This window comes from Eutrigla gurnardus, assembly GCF_963514095.1.
Source record: "Eutrigla gurnardus genome assembly, chromosome: 14".
Taxonomy (NCBI): domain Eukaryota; kingdom Metazoa; phylum Chordata; class Actinopteri; order Perciformes; family Triglidae; genus Eutrigla; species Eutrigla gurnardus.
This window is the reverse complement of record NC_139937.1, coordinates 1,611,870-1,634,273: the sequence shown is the minus strand read 5'-3', so window position 1 is coordinate 1,634,273 and position 22,404 is coordinate 1,611,870. Positions and strand designations below refer to the sequence as shown.

General features: G+C 47.3%; 1 protein-coding gene across 3 annotated transcripts in view; it reads left to right on the top strand.

Annotated features, from left to right (window-relative positions):
• Window positions 1–22,404, top strand: part of ddr1 (discoidin domain receptor tyrosine kinase 1) — a 54,342-nt gene that overhangs the window by 26,909 nt on the left and 5,029 nt on the right. The window contains exons 4-16 of one of the 3 annotated variants that reach the window (XM_084026636.1): window positions 784–859; window positions 1,757–1,909; window positions 2,518–2,665; window positions 3,713–3,815; window positions 5,864–6,050; window positions 8,693–8,939; window positions 9,922–10,074; window positions 10,680–10,736; window positions 12,114–12,280; window positions 17,042–17,237; window positions 18,116–18,235; window positions 21,672–21,973; window positions 22,067–22,194. In XM_084026636.1, coding sequence (XP_083882762.1) covers window positions 784–859; window positions 1,757–1,909; window positions 2,518–2,665; window positions 3,713–3,815; window positions 5,864–6,050; window positions 8,693–8,939; window positions 9,922–10,074; window positions 10,680–10,736; window positions 12,114–12,280; window positions 17,042–17,237; window positions 18,116–18,235; window positions 21,672–21,973; window positions 22,067–22,194 — 2,037 coding nt within the window. The remainder of the gene's footprint in view (window positions 1–783; window positions 860–1,756; window positions 1,910–2,517; window positions 2,666–3,712; window positions 3,816–5,863; window positions 6,051–8,692; window positions 8,940–9,921; window positions 10,075–10,679; window positions 10,737–12,113; window positions 12,281–17,041; window positions 17,238–18,115; window positions 18,236–21,671; window positions 21,974–22,066; window positions 22,195–22,404) is intronic. The other 2 variants (XM_084026637.1, XM_084026638.1) reach the window with 2 other exon arrangements.

Below are 22,404 nucleotides of genomic sequence, written 5' to 3'. Positions count from 1 at the left end.
AGTGCAGTGGGACGTTTATTGATAAAGAATTGCAGCCCTTTTCTGTAGTTGCGGGCTTCCGTCACCGAATCAAAACACTCGATCCACGCTCCACTTTTCAGTACTAATGTAATTTCTTTTCTTTTTTTTATATGTACATAGGCCTATTTCAAATATGTACATTTACTTTTGAAATTGTTTTACCCCCTTTTGTCAAGGCTAAGAAGCACTTTTGCATTTGAAAGTGTTAATTTAATTTAATTTTTTTATTATACAATACACTTGATTTTCTCTGAATGTCAAAAAAACGTATAAACTTATAAGCAAAATAAAGAAATAATTTTGTAATATATAAATAGCATTTTTTTGTGGGCTAACTGGATTGTTGCATCTACTGTCTACTGCCTACTGTGTGCCTCTTTTTAGTTAGTTTTTAGTAAGTTATTTGTTTGGGCCTTTTTACCTTTATTCAGAGAGGACAGCATGAGAGTTGGGGGGGGGGGGGGAACAACACACAGGAAGGGACATAGATACGAACCCGGGGCTGCTGCAGGGAAGACGTCGCCTCGGTACATGGGACGCCAACTCTACCACCTGAGCTATCCGGCGGTCCCAACTGCGTGCTTTTAGCTGCGGCCAGGTTTTCTCTCTTTGAGACATGTCCCATTCATACCACAATGTTTGGCTGCTGAAATGAATACGTGTGTTGTACCTCTGCATGCTGCCGACTGTGGGTTTTGACGTAGTCCCTGTTGCTGTTTCTCATTTTGTTATCCAACATTAATAAGCGTCTGTTTCCCGCAGGTTGAGTACTGGAGAGGGGGATGGAGCGTGGTGTCCTGCAGGAGCCGTTTTCCCCAGTGGATCCGAGTACCTTCAGGTCAGATTCTCACTTCACTCTGCTCTCATTCTAATGCTTACATTTGGAAGTAGCGTTCTAAACAATTGCTGTTTGTTGTTGTTTTTGAAAGGATAACATTCAGTTGTGATCGTGACAGTGATATAAAATGTTGAGACTTTTATAACAGTAATACATTTATACAATGCGGCTTTCATCCACTCAAGGCCATGCTTTTGAGTGTTTTTACAGCAGCTCTGAAGAGTTAATGGGCACTAAAGTCAAGTGCATTTTGGGATATACACTTATTTTATTTCTTGAAGAGAATTAGATTGATACCACTGTCCTTCTGCCCACTAAATATTGAGCTAGAGCCAGAAGGCAGTTAGCTTAGCTTATTGTAAAGACAACCATAAGTCAACAAAAGAAAAGTGAGGCCAGTCCCATGGCTACTGGCAGCTAGCAGCAAGGTCTCAGCAGGTCTGCACCTGAACTGAAGCTCCACGTACAGAAAACAACATCGTGCATAATTAATTCAGTTACATTCTAGTAATATAAGCTGTTTACTGAAGAATACTATTTCCTGAAACACTGAAACCCCCTCTCTACTCAAAATTATATAGTCTGACTTTCCTCTACCACAAAACTCATTGGAAGTTCTCACTTCCTGTTTGGATGAATGACCAGCAGGTAATAAGAATGGGACTTCATGACACAAAACATGTGGTGGTTTGAAGTTGCATAATCGTATAGCCATTGGCTATACAGAAGAAGGGCTTAAGTTTTATTGTGCTGGTATAATTGAATAAAACATAGAGCAGTAGAACCTAGAGAGGTGTACACCCTCTTATTGGCTGCGGGGTTTAACACCACCACAAGCGTTTTCCCCCAAAATGTCAACCTACTCCTTTTAAATGATGTGTCTCCTGTCTCCTGCAGGTAGACCTGCACAAACTCCACTTCCTGGCTTTGGTTGGTACCCAGGGTCGCCATGCCGACGGGCACGGTCAGGAGTTTGCCCGCAGTTATCGTCTCCACTATTCCCGAGACGGAGTGAAGTGGATCACCTGGAAGGACCGCTGGGGCCAGGAAGTGAGTCGCTCTCCGTTGTCTGTTTCCATGTTTACTTGAATGTCATTAAATGAGCTGTGGGGGAATTTAGGAGGTTGATGCTTCAATGTCCCGTGGTTGTTTAATATTTATGTCATGCTGAACACAGAGGGCTGTATTATTCATCTGCATTCAATTTATTTATTATTTATTGGCAAGTGGAGCAGCTTCGCATTGCACCAGCTCAACTTTGTTGAGAAACTTTTCTGTTTCTTTCAACAGAGGAATGAAGAACTTACCTCAGGCAGATACAGCCGTCTTACTGTGTTTGGTTAATGTCCAATATTTTCTCTAGTGATGAGTTTGGCACTGTGTGCACTACTAACATTTAGACCTCCAACAGCCTTTAGGGAATTAATCATACTGTTTGTTTTCCACTTCTAATTATAATTTCATAATCTGCCAACCAACAAATATTCGATTGCAAGCCAATGCGAATGTTATGGTGTAGGCTGCTCCTTTATAAACTGCCTTCTTTACACCTTACACCATTCAAGAAGAACTCCTTAGAGGAGGTTCCTTCATCCCACCAGATAACAAGGGACATGTGATGTGCTGTGTGATTGAGTGTTTGCACCTGTCTCCCCTAGGTGGTGTCAGGGAATGAGAACACCTATGACGTTGTGCTGAAAGACCTGGGCCCTCCCATAGTGGCCCGCATGGTGCGCTTCTACCCCTTGGCTGACCGGGTTATGAGTGTTTGCCTTCGGGTGGAGCTCTATGGCTGTGTGTGGAACGGTAAGCGTTTGTGTGGAGCTCCTCTTCACGTTACTGGTGGTGATTTGGTCTGTGTATTCTGTGATATGCCCCTCCTTGATGGATCAGATCACATTTCATATGGTGAAGGTGACTGAGTTCACTATGATCCTAGATCAAATGGCAAAAGGGGAATTTGTTTGATGGTAATGATTACGAGAGGGAGTTTCCCCCCCATAAGCCCCATGCATTGATTTGAAGTATTGCATCAGATTAACGGTACCACTGAGGTTTTCCCGGATAAATCAGTTTTCATGTTCCAAGCTGACTATTTATGGCTTACCTCCGCTCCTGCCCCATCCACCTCCCTCACACCACATCAGGCTGCCTGTAAATCACAGCTGTCACAGAGGCCAAAGAGCCCACATCCCGGCCTGTGTCTTCAGGGAGACCATCTTTCTAAACTAGGCTCTACTGTGGATTCATTGCTCTGTCAGCACACGAGCCAGAGATTCTGCAGAATGTCCGCTTTTACACACGTGTTCTGCCTCTCATCTCATCCAGTATCAGATATTTTGGCGGCAGTGTCCTTCCTGTGTTTATTGTTTTACGTTCACTTGGACCTGCATGCGCTTGCACACACGGACGAACCGCACACGTAAGTGCACAATCGCATCCACAGACACTCATACATATGCAAACGGAGCATACCGCACACATACTGCAAATACTGTAAACCTACATGAAGCATTGTTTATTATGGGAAGCAGAGCTGCGGCTGTAGTCCCTGCTGCTGACGTCACCTCTGCTCTCAGGCTGCCGGTTGCTGATTAGCTGCTGGAGCGGAGAGGCTTGAGTTTCACCAGTTAATGTCGGCTGGGACGGAGCGGGCCGGAGCAGCGTTTGTTTTACTACTTAAAAAGCTATAACCTTTTCCCCACGGCAGTGATTACTGTTTAATGTTGGCTCATGATGAAAATATACGTTGCACATGCAGTTTGTGCAGGTCTCTCTCCTAAATACACACCTGGAAATTCAACAAGCACATGAGTAGTGTTGAATATTTGTCCTGATTTGTCTGTCACTCAGATGGGTTGAAGGCTTACACAGCTCCAGTGGGTCACCTTATGCACCTGTCTGGCATGCCCGTCTATCTCAACGACTCCACCTATGACGGGAGCACTGAGCATGGGTAAGATATTCACAACACTAGGCTTTTGCTTTTACTGCGTTTTTCATCTCTATGTGAGTAAGTATCTCATCTCCATACATTCCACTCCATAAATGCTCCTCATTTTCATGTAAATGCATGAACAGTGCTTTTGCCAATTTGATCACAATGAACATTCACACATTTAACAGACGAGAATGTGGAGAGATCAGTTGAATACCCAAATCTTCTTTGCAGCCAAGTCTTTTCTAGAGGTTTATTCTGGTGTCCAGCCAAGTCTTTTCTAGAGGTTTATTCTGGTGTCCAGTCAAGTCTTTTCTAGAGGTTTATTCTGGTGTCCAGCCAAGTCTTTTCTAGAAGGTTTATTCTGGTGTCCAGCCAAGTCTTTTCTAGAAGGTTTATTCTAGTGTCCAGCCAAGTCTTTTCTAGAGGTTTATTCTGGTGTCCAGCCAAGTCTTTTCTAGAAGGTTTATTCTGGTGTCCAGCCAAGTCTTTTCTAGAAGGTTTATTCTGGTGTCAAGCAAAGTCTTTTCTAGGAGGTTTATTCTGGTGTCCAGTAGGGTTGTAAACGACCGGATATTCGGTTCAACAAGTGAGAGATACGGCTGCATCGGTAGCAGCCTCCTCAATCGATACGAATTATCAATGAATTCCTAGATGAATCGGTTACGGAGTCATGGATCGGGTATCGCAAGACTTTGAAGCGGTTGGCGGCATCATATCTATGGGCGGCATTACACCAGCGTCTCTAAAACAACGCGAGAGCTGAAGCTGCCCGTGAAACACCGTAGCTGGCTAGCTTGTATGAGTTATAAACAAGGGACAACACGGAACATGGAGGAGGTGGAGGTGGAGAGGCGGGCGCAGCACAGGTAGGCGGCTGCGACGCTGCCGTGTGACCGCAGGCACTCCACGACCGCACGTGAGAGACGGACGGCTTTGAATGTCAATCGCTTGTGTCTCAACTTGCGCCACAAGAGGCGGCCGCAGCACGGGTAGCGTCCACGACACTGTCCTGTGACCGCCATCCAACCATTCAGACAGAGTTTTTTTTTGGTCCATGTCTAAAAATAAATACATTGACATGTGATTTTGTTGTTCTGTTTTTTTTTTTTTTTTGCCAGTGCCATACAGCCACAATGTTTGGGGATATGTGGTATTTTACATATTTGAAAAGAAACTATTGTACTGTCACTTTCATAGAATCGGCTTCTTTATTTTATAAAATATCTACAACAAATATTAACCGTAGAATCGAATCGTATCGTTCTTACACTGTATGGAATCGATTAGAATCGAATCGGTCTGTAATTAAAGGATATCGTTTTTGAATCGAATCGTAACCTGTGTATCTAGATGCACATCGAACCGTTTATCACAAAGAGATGTGCAACCCTAGTGTCCAGTCAAGTCTTTTTAGAAGGTTTATTCTGGTGTCCAGCCAAGTCTTTTCTAGAAGGTTTATTCTGGTGTCGAGCCAAGTCTTTTCTAGAAGGTTTATTCCAGCCAAGTCTTTTCTAGAAGGGTTATTCTGGTGTCCAGCCAAGTCTTTTTAGAAGGTTTATTCTGGTGTCGAGCCAAGTCTTTTCTAGAAGGTTTATTCTGGTGTCGAGCCAAGTCTTTTCTAGAAGGTTTATTCCAGCCAAGTCTTTTCTAGAAGGTTTATTCTGCTGTCCGCCAAATCAAAAGGGAATGACATTATTTTATTTTTTTAGTTGCGCTGGGATTTGAGGCGTGTTTCCTGGCCATAACATTTTAGCAGAGAGCAAAGGAAGGGTGAACTAGGGATTGGCGGGGGAAAGGGGGCGCACGCTTGCATGTGCTGTGTGGGTAATGGGGCTGATGTTTGGCTCGCGGGTGACTTAACACGTTTGATGCAATCCAGACATATTTGTTGCAGATGTGTGTAGTTTGTGTGTGTGCGGGTATATGTGCTTGAGCTTGCTTGCATCTACATCCATGTTTATATGATTACTTATGCATCTTTGCCTGCCACTACATGAACCCATTTGTAAACAGGAAGTGACAGAACTACTTGTTAAACCCATCCAGTGTTGTGTTTGGTGCAGGATGCAGTTCGGAGGCCTGGGTCAGTTGTGTGACGGCGTCCTGGGAGGAGACGACTTCATACAAACTAAAGAGCTGAGGGTGTGGCCTGGGTACGACTACCTGGGCTGGAGCCGGGAAGCCCTTGGGCAAGGCAGTGTGGATATTGAGTTCCACTTTGAGAAACCACGGGTCTTCCATAACATGCAGGTAGGCAGTGAACGGTGTCAGTGCAAGTGTTGTTGTCTGTAAATGAATGTGAGAAGGTCATGCAGGGCATTGTTATCCCCCTGGAATGTCAGACAGTATGGAGCTGCCTGTAAATCAGAGACGTCATTGGGGCTAAAAGCCCAGATTTCCGGTCTGTGTCCTCGGGGATCTTTCTAAAACATGCTCTGATGTGGATTACGAGGCACCGCAGCTCCGTTTATCCTCAATCAACTGAAGCCAGACATTATTCAGAATGTGCAGACTGTCATGTTTTCTGCACTTTCAGTCTCATTCCGTATCAGATCTGATGGTGTCTTTCTTGTGTTGTGTGTAAGTGAATGTCAGTGTTAGGCAGGATGTTGTTATTCCTTTGGAATGTGTGACAGTGACTCGAGAACAGCTCTCAGGTCTTCCTGGTGGCTGTGATGCATACTGTACCTAAGAAGTGCACCGTTCCTGAAACCACTCCCACTGCTGACCATGAAGTTCATTCGATGTCTCCACATGTATTAACAGTTAAATGTCCAGTGAAGGCAAAAGTGAAGGCAAAAGTGCCAAACACTCATCTGAAAGAAGAATGACGACTTTAACCATTTGTTCCCCGTTTAGAGCACATGGTTAGATTTTAGATCAACTCCATTCATAAATCTCCATATTAAAACTAATTACAACTTTTATAGCTCCTTAATGTTTTAAAAGGAGATCCCATGAATGGTTCCTGTGTGTTTTTATGTGAAGACGAGTGTGCACACAAAGAGCTGCTTTGTTAATTAATACCTGTATTTGGTTAATTCTACCTCATTAGTGCAGGGAAAGCATGCCATTGTGATTATGGGAGGCCATAGGCTTTTGCATCTGATGAAACTAGCACTTAGCAATTCCTGCAGCTCCAACCAGTATGACCTTGAATACGAGCTCCCATGGCTGAGTTATGTGTCTGCCATCTCCCCTGAAAGCAGCGTTTTGACTGTAATAACTATGCAGCCATTTAATTAGTTTTAATGTGCCATTGTTTATGGTGGGACAGCGTGTCTGTGCTCTGCCCTCTGGGGGCCGCCGGGTTGCATCACAGTTTGTTTGTGCATCTGTGTGGCTTTTGGGGTTGGTTTGTGGAATAACAGGGGGAAATGATAATATGAAGCAACCCGGTTTGAGTTATAACTGTGTTGTCTGGTTGGACGCGGGGTGGAATGTCGGTTTGGGTGGGATTTAGCCTATACATGTGCACAGTGAACAGCATGAATCCCCAGTCAGCCTTCTAAAGTGGCAACTTATCTTTTGGCTTTGGCTTTGACTGCTATCAAAACTTTCTGAATGTTCTCAGCTTATTTCCTTCACATATTCACTATTATTCTAGTGTTTCTCAGTTACCTTTTAAAATCTTCCCCAGCGGTATTGCTAATGTTTTTCCTAGGCTTATCCTGTTTTCCCTACCTTTTCCCCAGTGGGTTTCCCTCACTAACCTCAGCTGACATACACAGTTATGCTGGTCTGGCAGAGCGGATATGTCAGACACACAGGTCAAATAAATAAAGAGCGGGAACCTGAACCTAATTCTGGCTCGACTTGTCTCTGTCATTCCTTAACCTGCACCTAATAACTTTCCCAAAGGGAAATCTGATCTTTGACCTTTTGCTAGTCATAACCTACACTTTCTCCAGGACCTTTAACAGGACCTCAACTCTTTGTAAAGATCCAGTCCACTGGGAATTTATGCAAAAGGTTTTCTTTTTAAACTTGTGTGAACGGACGACGGAGCAAACAAACTAAAAAGATCAGATGGAGGTTAGATTTATGGCCAAACAGGGAAACATAATGAATGCAGGGTTATGCTCTCAAATGAAATGTTGTGCCGGTCATTGGAGCTGTGTTCCCTAAAGGAGTGGAGAATTACTTTGGTTCTGTTGACTTATTAAACCCCCACCACCAACATTCAATACATAAGCCCCACCCCCCATTCTGTCCCCTTCCAGATAGAATTGGTTACTTGTCAACTCAGCATCTGGTGCAGCTGTGTGTTTGTGTGTGTGTGTGTGTGTGTGTGTGTGTGTGTGTGTACATGTGGATCAGGTTAGTGGCTGGCCTTGCGGTGAGTGTGAGGTTAATAGGTAACCTGTAACAGCAGCCCTTCTCTCTTAGAGGAACACAACCTCCCACCATCTCTTCCTTTCTATTCTATCTCTCAGATCTATAGTTTTGACCTCTCGCTCGCTCATTTAAATCCCATCCATCTTCCTCCTTGTTCCTCTCTCTTCTCTTCAAGCTCCTCTTCCTCCTTTTAGCCACAACGTTGCCTCGTATATTAGATCAGCTTTTATGAATTTTCCTCTCTTTGTCCTTTCCCTGCTTGTAAAAAGATGACTGATATATGGTCTGCTCCGATCCATCTTCTTCCCCCCAGCATCCTTTCTTTCCCCTCCTGTGCTCTCATTTAGTTAATTTGTAGTCGTGCTGAGCTCTTAAGTCGTGCCCAAGTAATTACGGTTGAACAGGATGAGAATGTGCCATTAATTTTGTTCACTAAATTTCTTTGTGCCTCTCAACGAATAATGAATGTAACGGCACGGTGGGTGAGCTAATTCAGGTGTGTAGCTAGTTAATCTCTTCACCTGCACTCTTCCTCTCTCGTCTCCCTCCTCTAGGTGCACAGTAACAACCGCCACACTCAGGGCGTGCGAGTCTTCAGCATGGTCGAGTGTCTTTTCAAGCCCAGCATCCTCCAGCCCTGGTCCCCTGAACTCACTCTGCCTGTGCCCCTGGAGGATCTGAAGGACCCCTCCTCACGACTCATCTCCCTCCCGCTGGCTGGCCGACCTGCTCAGATCCTCCGCTGCAAATTCTCCTTCGCCGACCGCTGGCTGCTCATCAGCGAGATATCCTTCCTCTCTGGTATGAAACCGAATAGTTGTCACACGTGAGAGATGCGTTTCTGTGGCTCTGACAAGCTTTGCACTTGCATTAGGCATTTCCCAGCAACTATGTCCTGGAGGTGCCCAAACAATAGCCAAATAGAGATGGCCACAACAAGAAAGGAGATACCCAAAGGGTTGTTGTCCTGTGGGTAGTCAGTCCAATCGTCATTGTTACTATTTGTCCTTGCTGGGTGCTTATAATTGATTCAATGCATCAACACAGGGACGGAACACTACTGCTGTGGTGCTCCACAAAACAGCAGAAAGGGTGAAACATTGTGTCAGATACTTATGCCCTCCTGGATTTGATCAGAAAGTGTGAAAATGCATGTTTTCCCTCACACAAAGGGGGTTTGATATGTTGTGTAATGACAGGATTTATGCACATCTGATTGGCTGTCAGATAGAGGACTCTCCAACTGGGATTGCTGTGACTAATTAGTTTTAGCATGATAAGAAGGAGCACATTTCCCAGTAAAGCACCATACAGAGGGAGCTACACTGAAGTGGGCCAGCAGCGGGGTGGCATGTGTGCTACTGCTCCACATCTCAGTCGTTACATCTGGTCCTCCAGCACCACAATGTTGTCCGTTTTGAGCAATTGCTGCGGCTCAACCATCTACTTGGTTGACAAACTGTTAGTTGGGGAACAATCCAGCAGGCTAACTTTGTTACCTTGGCAACCCTAACATTTTGGTATCAATATAAACATCAGTTGTTTTTCGCAGTTTGTCAATACCCAATTATTGAGATTAATGAATAAGGAATGCATCAGTTCCAAGACCAAAACCTCATTAACATAATCTCTTGAGATGAAACCCAACCGGGCGTGAAGACGACCACTGGTTCCTGGCAGCCAACCAGACGTTGTGCTTTGCCAAAGGAAAACTCCCTAAACATATAAAACATGATTCATTTTCATTAAATTGACTCCTGCTCTATCTCGTTCTTCCTATCAGAACCATTCGAGGACGACGTCACAGAGATTGATTCATATCCTACTAAACTTCCCAAGATTCCTACCACCAGCTCCTCTCCTCCTCCTGTCAACCTCACTTCCTCTCCTCCCACATGGAGCCACAGCTCCTCCAACACCACCGCCAGCCCATCTGGTGAGTTCCTCCTCTTCGTCTCTGTTCCCTGCCCTTCACCCCATTTCTCTAACGTCTTTCTCCTCACCAAACAGTCTTTCTCAGTTGCCGCCTGTCATCACCCAGCCTTCTGCTAGATCCACACACTGCTCTCTCCTGTCTCTCTAATCTCTCCCTCATCACCTCTCCTCTCCGTGCCCGTCTCCGTCTCTGCTGTTGTGATGAGTGTGAGCATGCCGGCAGTGTGCCTAAGCCGAGTGTGCAACGCAGAGCCAAAGGAGGCCCATGTCTGACTAGCCTCCTTCTTTATCACAAGCTCTGAAATCCTTTGGCTTTGAGCCAAACATTTGCTGGACGCGTCAGCGCCGGATGCTTTTCTTACAGATTTCATTGTTTTCAAATGGTGAAACCTGGTTTCAAATTAAAGATCAAATGTTTGAATTTTAAAACTCTTAGGTTGTTTTTATCATTCCAATCTGATTTTTAAAAAGTTGGTGTGAATTTTTTGTGATTTTGATGAAAAGCCAAATGAGCCAGAATCCTGAATTCCTCTCCTCATCCCCCTCTTCTGAGTCTTCACCCACCTCTCTTCTCATTCCTCCTTTGTCCATCCCTCGCTCCTCCAGAACCCCTCAGCACCTCCTCCTTCATGATGGACACCACTGGTAACTGGACGCTGTCAGGTGAGAGAGTGATGAGACGGAGGGATGGGCGATAAGTCCATCCGCTCTGGCCCTCCTCCAGCATCTTAAACCTATCCCACTCCTCAGTAGAGAGTATGAAGTATAACGGAGGAGGGAGTGCAGGGCCGGCTTTGGCACTGGCCTCCGTCCCCTGGGTTTGAAGATATACAGCTGTAGGAGAAACACTAACAGAGCTGTAGCACATTATATTTATGTGCAATAACAACTTGGCTTCCCGCAGTCTCAAGCTGCATGTGGTTTTATGGGGAAATGGTTCTGTTCTCAAATCTAAACAATAACAGGCTTTTAAAAAAAAAAACGGAAATGGAAATGGTGTGTGACGCTTTGTCCTTGTTACTTTGTTCAGGTTTTTTTAATGACCCGCATGGTGTTGAACTGGCAGTGGGGGAGAGAAAGGGTTGTTTTCTGTAATGACAATGTGGTGGTGTATCTATGGCTTGTAAATGCGTGTGTGTGTGTGTAACATGGAAGCAGCATATATGCTGTATGTGCCAGTTTTTGGTCTATTTAAGTCAAGTGTCCATAGAGCATTATTTTTCTTCTTGTGTTTGCAACATGAGGAGAGCATCTGTGTTCAAACTTTTTTGCACGCTGCTCCTGCGCTTCTCGTTGAAAATCTCTGAGTTTTTCAGGAAGACGCTGGTGTCGGTGCTGTGGATGAAGCGCTCCCCAGTGCAATGCCAGGAAGAAGCTTTATTATTTAAGAGTTACTTGATCCAAACGCTGATTCTGTTAAAGTTGTTGTGATGTACTTCCATCCCTCATTCCATTAACAAGCACATTTAACCTTCAATGGAGAAAAACAATAACCGGATGATTCTGATTAATATAATTACAAAGCTGAGGCAAAACGGCGTTCACATTCTGTTCTCAAAGCAGTGGGCGATGAGAAGCCGTGTGGTATGTGCGGGCGCGCTGGATACATCCGAACAGACAATCCCCTATCAGATGTTAAATAAGCCTGGTGAGGGCCGGCCGGTGGTCAGTGGTTAGGGCAGCCGCCCCATGTACAGAGGCTTAACATCCTCGACGTGGTGGTCCCGGGTTCAACTCCCGCCCGGGACGTATTTGCTGCATGTCATCTCCCTCTCTCTCTCCCTGTTTCCACACCGTCTGAAAAAGTAATAAGCCAAAAATAATAATAAGCCTGATGAAACTATGTCGGTGTGTGAACCCGACTGAGTGTGTGTGACTGTACTAAAGGAACAAATGCCCCCAGGCTGAACAAGCATGTCCTACACCCAGGGAAAGGGGCATAGCATAGTGATCCATAGAGATCCCATCAGACCTACAAGTAACAGGGTGCTTATACACATACAAACATCAAATATTTCTGCCTGTGTTTTCCTCATCCAGATGCAGAATTTGGTGCCAACACTCCGAGGGCGGGGCTTCCTGTAGCCAAGGATGACAGCAGTAACACGGCTATTCTGATTGGGTGCTTGGTGGGCATCATTCTTCTGCTGCTGGCTGTGATAGCTGTCATTCTGTGGAGGCAGTACTGGAAAAAGATCCTGGGCAAGGTGAGTGAACGTGAGCTCACATGCAGGAGCCGCTCTTCTCTGCAGGTGCTATTTTGGCTAGCACTACTGGGCTCGAACCCGCTGGTCTGCTTGAGTCCTTCTGTGTGAATTCTCCCTGTGAGAACATGGGTTTTCTGAATCACCGGCCTCCTCCTAATGTCTCTTAATTGCCTGTAGGTGTGAATGTGAGTGTGATTGCCTGGTGTTCCCCACCTCTTGGCCCGAGCCCCCCGCCCCACTGTGGAGGATGAGCATCCATCCATCACCAGTCTATTATAGGGCTGACATGCAGAGACAGACAGGTAACCAGTCTATCACAGGGCTGACATGTAGAGACAGACAGGTAACCAGTCTATCACAGGGCTGACATGTAGAGACAGACAGGTAACCAGACTATCACAGGTCCCTGTGGGAGGAGGCCGAAGAACCCAGAAAGAAGCCGATGCAAGCCTGGCAAAGCTCCAGGGCCTGATGGCATCCCAGCCAGGGTGCTTAAGACCTGTGCCATGGAACTCTCTCCAATACTGCACTCACTTTTCTGCCAATCCTATCGGACTGCCACAATACCCACTCTATGGAAAACCGCTACCATAATTCCAGTACAAAAAAAACCAAGGCCCACAGAACCAAATCACTACCGCCCCATAGCCCTAACATCCATTATAATGAAATGCCTGGAGAAACTGCTGCTGAACATCATTCTTCCACTTGTCACCCCACACCTGCACCCGCTCCTATTTGCCTACAAGGCGAAGAGGGGCACAGAGGATGCTGTGGCCTGTCTGCTACACCTCCTCCTCCAGCACCTGGACTCCCCAGGCAACTTCGCCAGGATCCTCTTCGTGGACTTTAGCTCCGCCTTCGACTCCCTTCAGAAACACCTGCTGATCCAGAAGCTACACCATCTCAGCATCCCCCCCCACCTGATCCACCTCACCCACAACTTCCTCACCGACAGACTGCAAGCAGTAAGGGTGGGCTTAACCACATCCCCTGTACTCACCATCAACACTGGGGTCCCACAGGGATGTGTGTTGAGCCCTTTCCTGTACACTCTCCACACCAATGACTGCCTTAGCATCTCTCCCACCACATCATATCTCAAATACTCAGACGACACAGCTAGGGTTGTAAACGATAAACCGATGCGACCGGATATTCGGTTCAACAAGTGAGAGATACGGCTGCGATACGAATTATCAATGAATTCCTAGATGAATCGGTTACAGAGTCATGGATCGGGTATCGCGAGACTTTGAAGCGGTTGGGCATTACACCAGCGTCTCTAAAACAACGCGAGAGCTGAAGCTGCCGGCGAAACACCGTAGCTGGCTAGCTTGTATGAGTTATAAACAAGGGACAACACGGAACATGGAGGAGGTGGAGGTGGAGAGGCGGGCGCAGCACAGGTAGGCGGCTGCGACGCTGCCGTGTGACCGCAGGCACTCCACGACCGCACGTGAGAGACGGACGGCTTTGAATGTCAATCGCTTGTGTCTCAACTTGCGCCACAAGAGGCGCCACAGCACGGGTAGCGTCCACGACACTGTCCTGTGACCGCCATCCAACCATTCAGCCAGACTTTTTTTTGGTCCATTTTGTTGTTCTGTTTTTTTTGTTTTTTCCAGTGCCATACAGCCACAATGCTTGGGGATATGTGGTATTTTACATATTTGAAAAGAAACTATTGTACTGTCACTTTCATAGAATCGGCTTCTTTATTTTATAAAATATCTACAACAAATATTAACCGTAGAATCGAATCGTATCGTTCTTACACTGTATGGAATCGATTTGAATCGAATCGGTCTGTAATAAAAGGATATCGTTTTTGAATTGAATCGTAACCTGTGCATCTAGATGCATATCGAATCGTTTATCACAAAGAGATGTGCAACCCTAGACACAGCCATTCTGGCACTCGGACAACCAATCCACTCTGGACTATCACAATACAGTCACCCATTTCACCAAGTGGTGAACAGACAATCACCTTCAAATCAATGTCAATAAAACAAAAGAATTACTGTTCAGCCCCCCCTCACCCCAGAACCCCACCATCATAAACACCCAAATAGCTGAGACAGTGGACACCTTCAAATATCTGGCAATAACTCTGGACATAAACTCACCTTTGATCAGCACACCACGGACATTAAAAAAAAAAGCCAACAAAGACTGTCAGCCATCCGCAAACTCAAAGGTCTCTACGTTGCACCCCAGCTCCTGTTGCTACTCTATCAAAGCATCATTCAACCCATCCTCCTGTACTGTTCCACCTGTTTCTTTAACATGCTTTCTGTCACCAAACTCACACGCATCACAAACACACACCCATCCTCACAGAACTCAACCACAAGTCCATCACCCGCCTAGCAAACTCCATAGCACAAGACATCACTCACCCGCTGAACCAATATATCGTCCCACTACCCTCAGGGCGCAGGTACAGAACCATGAAGTTCAGGAGGGCTCGGCTGGGGAAAAGCCTGATCCCCGCAGCCATAGCCATAGGCCCCGCTGATCTGTCTGTCCGCTCTTGTGGTGTCATATAAAGTGTCTGTTGTTATTGTTGTTTATGTCATATATTGTTGGTGTGCATGTAGTGTCTGTTGTCGTCTGTGATGTGTAATGCACTGTCAAGTGAAGACAAATCTCCCTACGGGACAAATAAACGGCGAAACACCGTAGCTGGCTAGCTTGTATGAGTTATAAACAAGGGACAACACGGAACATGGAGGAGGTGGAGGTGGAGAGGCGGGCGCAGCACAGGTAGGCGGCTGCGACGCTGCCGTGTGACCGCAGGCACTCCACGACCGCACGTGAGAGACGGACGGCTTTGAATGTCAATCGCTTGTGTCTCAACTTGCGCCACAAGAGGCGCCACAGCACGGGTAGCGTCCACGACACTGTCCTGTGACCGCCATCCAACCATTCAGCCAGACTTTTTTTTGGTCCATTTTGTTGTTCTGTTTTTTTTGTTTTTTCCAGTGCCATACAGCCACAATGCTTGGGGATATGTGGTATTTTACATATTTGAAAAGAAACTATTGTACTGTCACTTTCATAGAATCGGCTTCTTTATTTTATAAAATATCTACAACAAATATTAACCGTAGAATCGAATCGTATCGTTCTTACACTGTATGGAATCGATTTGAATCGAATCGGTCTGTAATAAAAGGATATCGTTTTTGAATTGAATCGTAACCTGTGTATCTAGATGCATATCGAATCGTTTATCACAAAGAGATGTGCAACCCTAGACACAGCCATTCTGGCACTCGGACAACCAATCCACTCTGGACTATCACAATACAGTCACCCATTTCACCAAGTGGTGAACAGACAATCACCTTCAAATCAATGTCAATAAAACAAAAGAATTACTGTTCAGCCCCCCCTCACCCCAGAACCCCACCATCATAAACACCCAAATAGCTGAGACAGTGGACACCTTCAAATATCTGGCAATAACTCTGGACATAAACTCACCTTTGATCAGCACACCACGGACATTAAAAAAAAAAGCCAACAAAGACTGTCAGCCATCCGCAAACTCAAAGGTCTCTACGTTGCACCCCAGCTCCTGTTGCTACTCTATCAAAGCATCATTCAACCCATCCTCCTGTACTGTTCCACCTGTTTCTTTAACATGCTTTCTGTCACCAAACTCACACGCATCACAAACACACACCCATCCTCACAGAACTCAACCACAAGTCCATCACCCGCCTAGCAAACTCCATAGCACAAGACATCACTCACCCGCTGAACCAATATATCGTCCCACTACCCTCAGGGCGCAGGTACAGAACCATGAAGTTCAGGAGGGCTCGGCTGGGGAAAAGCCTGATCCCCGCAGCCATAGCCATAGGCCCCGCTGATCTGTCTGTCCGCTCTTGTGGTGTCATATAAAGTGTCTGTTGTTATTGTTGTTTATGTCATATATTGTTGGTGTGCATGTAGTGTCTGTTGTCGTCTGTGATGTGTAATGCACTGTCAAGTGAAGACAAATCTCCCTACGGGACAAATAAATCTAAAAAAAAAAAAAAAAGAACCCAGAAAGAACCCACGCTTACACGGAGAGAACATGCAAACTCCACACAAACTCCAACATGACCCGGGAATGGAACCCAGAACCCTCTCGCTGTGAGGCGACCGTGCTACCGACTACACCACCATGCAGCCCCGTGAAGGATGAGCAGTTACAGATATGCATGTAACTGGTGTTTTAGTAGAACCTCTACTGTGTACACATGAGCTTAAATGTTGTTTTGTCCTGTTACACTTGATACTCCATAGATCTTCCTGTTCCATTGTAAATTAGACATAACCCTTAAATGTGAGAATGTTGTTGTGTGATTAGGCTGAACATTTAAAATGATTGATGGCAGGCTGAGATAACAACTGTCCGAGTACCACTAGCTCTCTATCCGGATGTGTCGTTGGAATCCTTGTTCATTTACTTCAAGTTTTTCAAAGATTAGAGGTTTCCACAGTGTGATCACCATCTGCTTCAGCAATTAAAATGATGCATTTACACCCAGTTGCCAGTTTATGAGATACAGGTAGCTGAAGCTACAACAGCCAATAAACCTGGCTTTCATCAGCATTGAACTGTTTTTGCTGGGGATGTTTTAATGTGGTGTTGAGGTAACTTTGTATGTAGCAACCCTTCTAGATCAACAGGGTAGACATGATAGTGATGAAGTGAACTTCACACCTCTGAACATTCCTGTGAATCCTCTGCCCCCCCAGGCCCAGGGTAGTCTGTCCAACGACGAGCTGCGGGTTCACCTGTCCGTCCCCTCGGACAACGTGGTCATCAACAACACACACAGCTACTCCAGCCGCTACCAGCGCATCCACACGTTCCCCGATGACCGCGAGGGAGAAGGAGAGTACCAGGAGCCCAGCGCCCTGCTGCGACCGCGGGACCACAGAGACAGCACAGGTAAGTTACCAACACACCGTCTGGATCGGATCGGACCGTCTGATGTTTCTGTTGGAGCCGAGTGTTCAGTCCAACAAGCTGAAGTGCAGTCAAACATGCTAAATACGGATGTGGGCAGAGCTTGATCTATAGTCAACCACACACAATTAGCATGGAGTCAGTGGGAAATGTGAACCAATTGAACTTTCCATATGTGGGGAATTAAAATGTCCCAAAAATGTTTGCGGTCCATGCAGACGACTGCTTGTTCGCACGCCTGTCTTTGTGCTTTCAAACCTCTGTTTGTTGATCCTATCAATGAGCAAACTCTCCAGGAGACAAAATGTGGCATATCAAGCAAACAATGGCCTTACAATACAGCTCACCACAGCAAACAAAAGTAAATCAAAGCAAACAACCCGCGAGGAAGAGTGCCTCCAAGAAGATGCACAGCCAGAGGGCAGCACAAAAGAGCTATTGTTCTAAAGAAGGGAAGAAAAAGAAAAGAGGGAGGAGACAAGGAGAGAAAGGGCATTCCTTCACTTGCGTTGCACCGCAGGAGGTCTGCATGCCGTCTTTACGAGGCGCCGCTGCCAGTTTGCAATAACACACAGTAATAGAATCATCATTTCATATACTGTTGTTCTGTTTGTGTTTGCAAGTGTTGTGATAACTTTGCCCTTATTGCTCTGCTCATCTGTTCTGTGCTCCACATGTGCAACTCCTCCTCCGCTTGTTCTGGATATGCTAACGTGTCATGCTAACGGTTGTTGTTGTGTGTCCTTGTACGTGTGTTTGTGTGTATTCTATGCAACCTTGTACCCACATCGCGGCTCCTGTGTGCACCCCGGCTTGTCTCGTGTGTGTGTGTGTGTGTGTCTGTGTCTGTGCTCTCCCAGCCTTGCTGTTAAACAACCCAGCCTATCACCTGCTCCTGTCAGATCACAGAAAAGGCTCGAGACCCCTAGTCGTCCCCAGCGTCCCTCAGGCTCAGGAAAAGAGGCTCAATGTGCCCCAGGGTAAGAGCGCTCAGGCTGGGCCAACACGGTCAGGAGGGGCCATGTATCCACCATGTATCTGTCAGGGCTGATGAAGTCTGTTTTGCATGTGTCTGACCTTCATTATCGCTCCTCTTACTCACACGGTTAGTCACTCTCATCCACTCACTGCTCACAATGGTATTGTTTGAAGGGAAACTCTGGGGACGCCATAATTGAGCCAGCGTGGCTCTGTAGTTGGCAAGGTCTGCCTGTCGGTCCGTGAGGTTGGTCTAGACTGACGGATCTCCACTACTATTGGATGAGACGTTTTTTTACAGAAATGAGTAATGCACAGAGGATGAATCCTATTGATTTTGATGACCTCTAGCGCCACCAGCAGGTGAACGTGTGCTGAAATCTAATGTTGGCTTTGTGTTATGATTGTTAGCTCAAGTGGTTAACATGATAAAGGTCAGTAGAGAGCTGCTGTGTGGATCTTTGGGATCACAAAGGCACTACCTTTACAAACCCTACATGTAAGAGTTCACTAGCAGGATATGTCAACACATTGTTCAATATTTTTAGAAATACACCATCGATCTTAACAGGTACACTAACTTGCAGTACTCTCTTCTAGCAGTTTCTGCGTTATCATTTCAACAAAGGCAACGACTTTGTATTCAGCCGCTCTCCCCACAAGTCTTTGACTTTTGTGTGCTGTCAGAGCCTCGTTGAAGCCCATCGTGCTGAACCTTTTGTTCATTTAAAACTTTACATTATATCTGCAAGTGCTGCAGTAGATTCTACATGAGTTTAAAAGTAAATGGAATAGATCAATACAATGTCCCAGGAAGATTCTGAGAAGAAGTCTTATCCATCACAAGTAGTTCAGTTATATTATTAATCATCATGTGTTTGATTCTCCATCCATCCATCCATCCATTTTCTTCCGCTTATCCGGTACCGGGTCGCGGGGGCAGCTGCCTGAGCAGGGACGCCCAGACTTCCCTCTCCCCGGACACTTCCCCCAGCTCCTCCGGGAGGACCCCAAGGCGTTCCCAGGCCAGCCGGGTGACATAGTCACTCCAGCGTGTCCTGGGTCTTCCTCGGGGTCTCCTCCCGGTGGGGCATGCCTGGAACACCTCCCGAGGGAGGCGTCCAGGGGGCATCCGATGCAGATGCCCGAGCCACCTCAACTGGCTCCTCTCGATGTGGAGGAGCAGCGGCTCTACTCCGAGCTCCCCCCGTGTGACGGAGCTCCTCACCCTATCTCTAAGGGAGCGCCCCGCCACCCTGCGGAGGAAGCTCATTTCGGCCGCTTGTATCCGGGATCTTATTCTTTCGGTCATGACCCAAAGTTCATGACCATAGGTGAGGGTAGGAACGTAGATTGACCGGTAAACCGAGAGCTTCGCCTTTCGGCTTAGCTCTCTCTTTACCACGACGGACCGATACAGCGACCGCATTACTGCAGCCGCTGCACCGATCCGCCTGTCAATCTCGCGTTCCATCCTTCCCTCACTCGTGAACAAGACCCCAAGATACTTAAACTCCTCCACTTGAGGCAGGAACTCCCCCCCGACCTGGAGGGAGCAAGCCACCTTTTTCCGGTCGAGAACCATGGCCTCAGATTTGGAGGTGCTAATCCTCATCACGGCTGCTTCACACTCGGCTGCAAACCGTCCCAGGACATGCTGGAGGTCCTGGCTCGAAGGAGCCAACAAGACCACATCGTCCGCAAAAAGCAGGGATGAAATCCAGTGGCTCCCGAACCAGATCCCCTCCGGCCCACGGCTGCGCCTAGAAATCCTGTCCATAAAAATAATGAACAGGACCGGTGACAAAGGGCAGCCCTGCCGGAGTCCAACATGCACCTGGAACAGGTCTGACTTACTGCCGGCAATGCGAACCAAGCTCCTGCTCCGGTCATACAGGGACCGAACAGCCCTTAGCAGAGGGCCCCCGACCCCGTACTCCCGAAGTACCCCCCACAGAATGCCACGAGGGACACGGTCGAATGCCTTCTCCAAGTCCACAAAACACATGTGGACTGGTTGGGCAAACTCCCATGAACCCTCGAGCACCCTGCGGAGGGTATAGAGCTGGTCCAGTGTTCCACGGCCAGGACGAAAACCGCATTGTTCCTCCTGAATCCGAGGTTCGACTATCGGCCTAATTCTCCTCTCCAGCACCCTGGAATAGACTTTCCCGGGGAGGCTGAGAAGTGTGATCCCCCGATAGTTGGAACACACCCTCCGGTCCCCCTTTTTGAATAGAGGGACCACCACCCCGGTCTGCCAGTCCAGAGGCACTGTCCCCAACTGCCACGCGATGTTGCAGAGACGTGTCAACCAAGACAGCCCCACAACATCCAGAGACTTGAGGTACTCAGGGTGGATCTCATCCACCCCCGGTGCCTTGCCACCGGGGAGCTTCTTAACTACCTCGGTGACTTCAGCCCGTGTAATGGGTGGATGAACCTCTGAGTCTCCAGCCTCTGCTTCCCCAATGGGAGACGTGTCAGTGGGGTTGAGGAGATCCTCGAAGTATTCCTTCCACCGCCCGACGATATCCCCAGTCGAAGTCAGCAGCTCCCCACCTCCACCGTAAACAGTGTTGGTGGAGGGCTGCTTCCCCTTCCTAAGGCGCCGGATGGTTTGCCAGAATTTCCTCGAGGCCGACCGATAGTCCTCCTCCATGGCCTCCCCGAACTCTTCCCAGACCCGAACTTTTGCTTCAGCGACCGCCCGTGCTGCAGCACGCTTGGCCTGCCGGTACCCATCAGCTGCCTCGGGAGTCCCCCGAGCCAACCAGGTTCGGTAGGACTCCTTCTTCAGCTTGACAGCATCCCTTACTTCCGGTGTCCACCACCGGGTTCGGGGATTGCCACCACGACAGGCACCGGAGACCTTACGGCCACAGCTTCGAACAGCCGCGTCAACAATGGAGGCAGAGAACAAGGTCCATTCGGACTCAATGTCCCCAGCCTCCCTCGGGATCCGGTCAAAGCTCTCCCGGAGGTGGGAGTTGAAGACCTCCCTGACAGAGGGTTCCACCAGACGTTCCCAGCAGACCCTCACAACGCGTTTAGGTCTGCCAAGTCTGTCCAGCTTCCTCCCCTGCCAGCGGATCCAACTCACCACCAGGTGGTGATCAGTTGACAGCTCAGCCCCTCTCTTCACCCGAGTGTCCAAAACATACGGCCGGTGTTTGATTCTCATGAATGTATTTCCAGTGTTAAGGGTCTGTTTTCTCTTTACAGAACCTTGTGAAATGATGTCTTTGAAAACTATTATGTTCAAAGAAATTGCCTTAATACAAACAATCCCTTTTTATTACAAGGTTCCTGAATTTGTGATAGCATGTTCCCTCACTAACAGACGGCCTTAAAGCAAAACCAATGTGTTTTTAATCACACGGCCCCCGAATCCCTCCATTTCATCCAGCCTGTCTGTCTCCTTCCTCCTGCCTTCAGCCTGTGGTTTGGACATGGACATGGAGAAGGGTTTCCCCCCGACTCTGGAGGAACCTCCTCCCTACCCCGGCTCTCCTCCGTACCCCTCCCTGTCTCCCCCTGTGTCTCCCCCACTGCCTCCCAGCGTTCCTCATTACGCTGAGGCTGACATCGTGAGCCTGCAGGGTGTCAGTGGTAACAACACCTACGCTGTGCCCGCCTTGGCCTCCTCAAGCCCCGGGGCCGACGCCACGCCGCTGCCGGAGCTCCCGCGCCAGTGTCTCATCTTCAAGGAGAAGCTGGGAGAGGGACAGTTTGGAGAGGTAAGGAAGGCCTTGGGAAAAAATGAGTGTGTGGAGGGGTGAATATGCTGTGTTAATGTGTGTTTAACAATGTCTGTATTTCTTTGGTGAAAGGTGCACCTGTGTGAAATCGAGAACCCTCAGGACCTTCCCAACTTGGAGTTCCCCTTCAATGTGAGAAAAGGTCGCCCTCTTCTGGTAGCAGTTAAGATCCTGCGCCCTGATGCCTCCAAGAATGCCAGGTCTGTCACATGAGTCACAGCCGAGCTGGCTTTCATTCTCATTCTCCCCTTTTTGTATGTGTTCAATGAACTACAGTGTCACATGACTCACTGAGTTTTAAATGACACCTGTCATCATTACAGCGCCTGATAATGATTTAATCAAGGATTTTTAATTTAATCCTTTCAATCCAGTCCAGCCTTTCTAATGTAAACTGGACAGTCATTGTT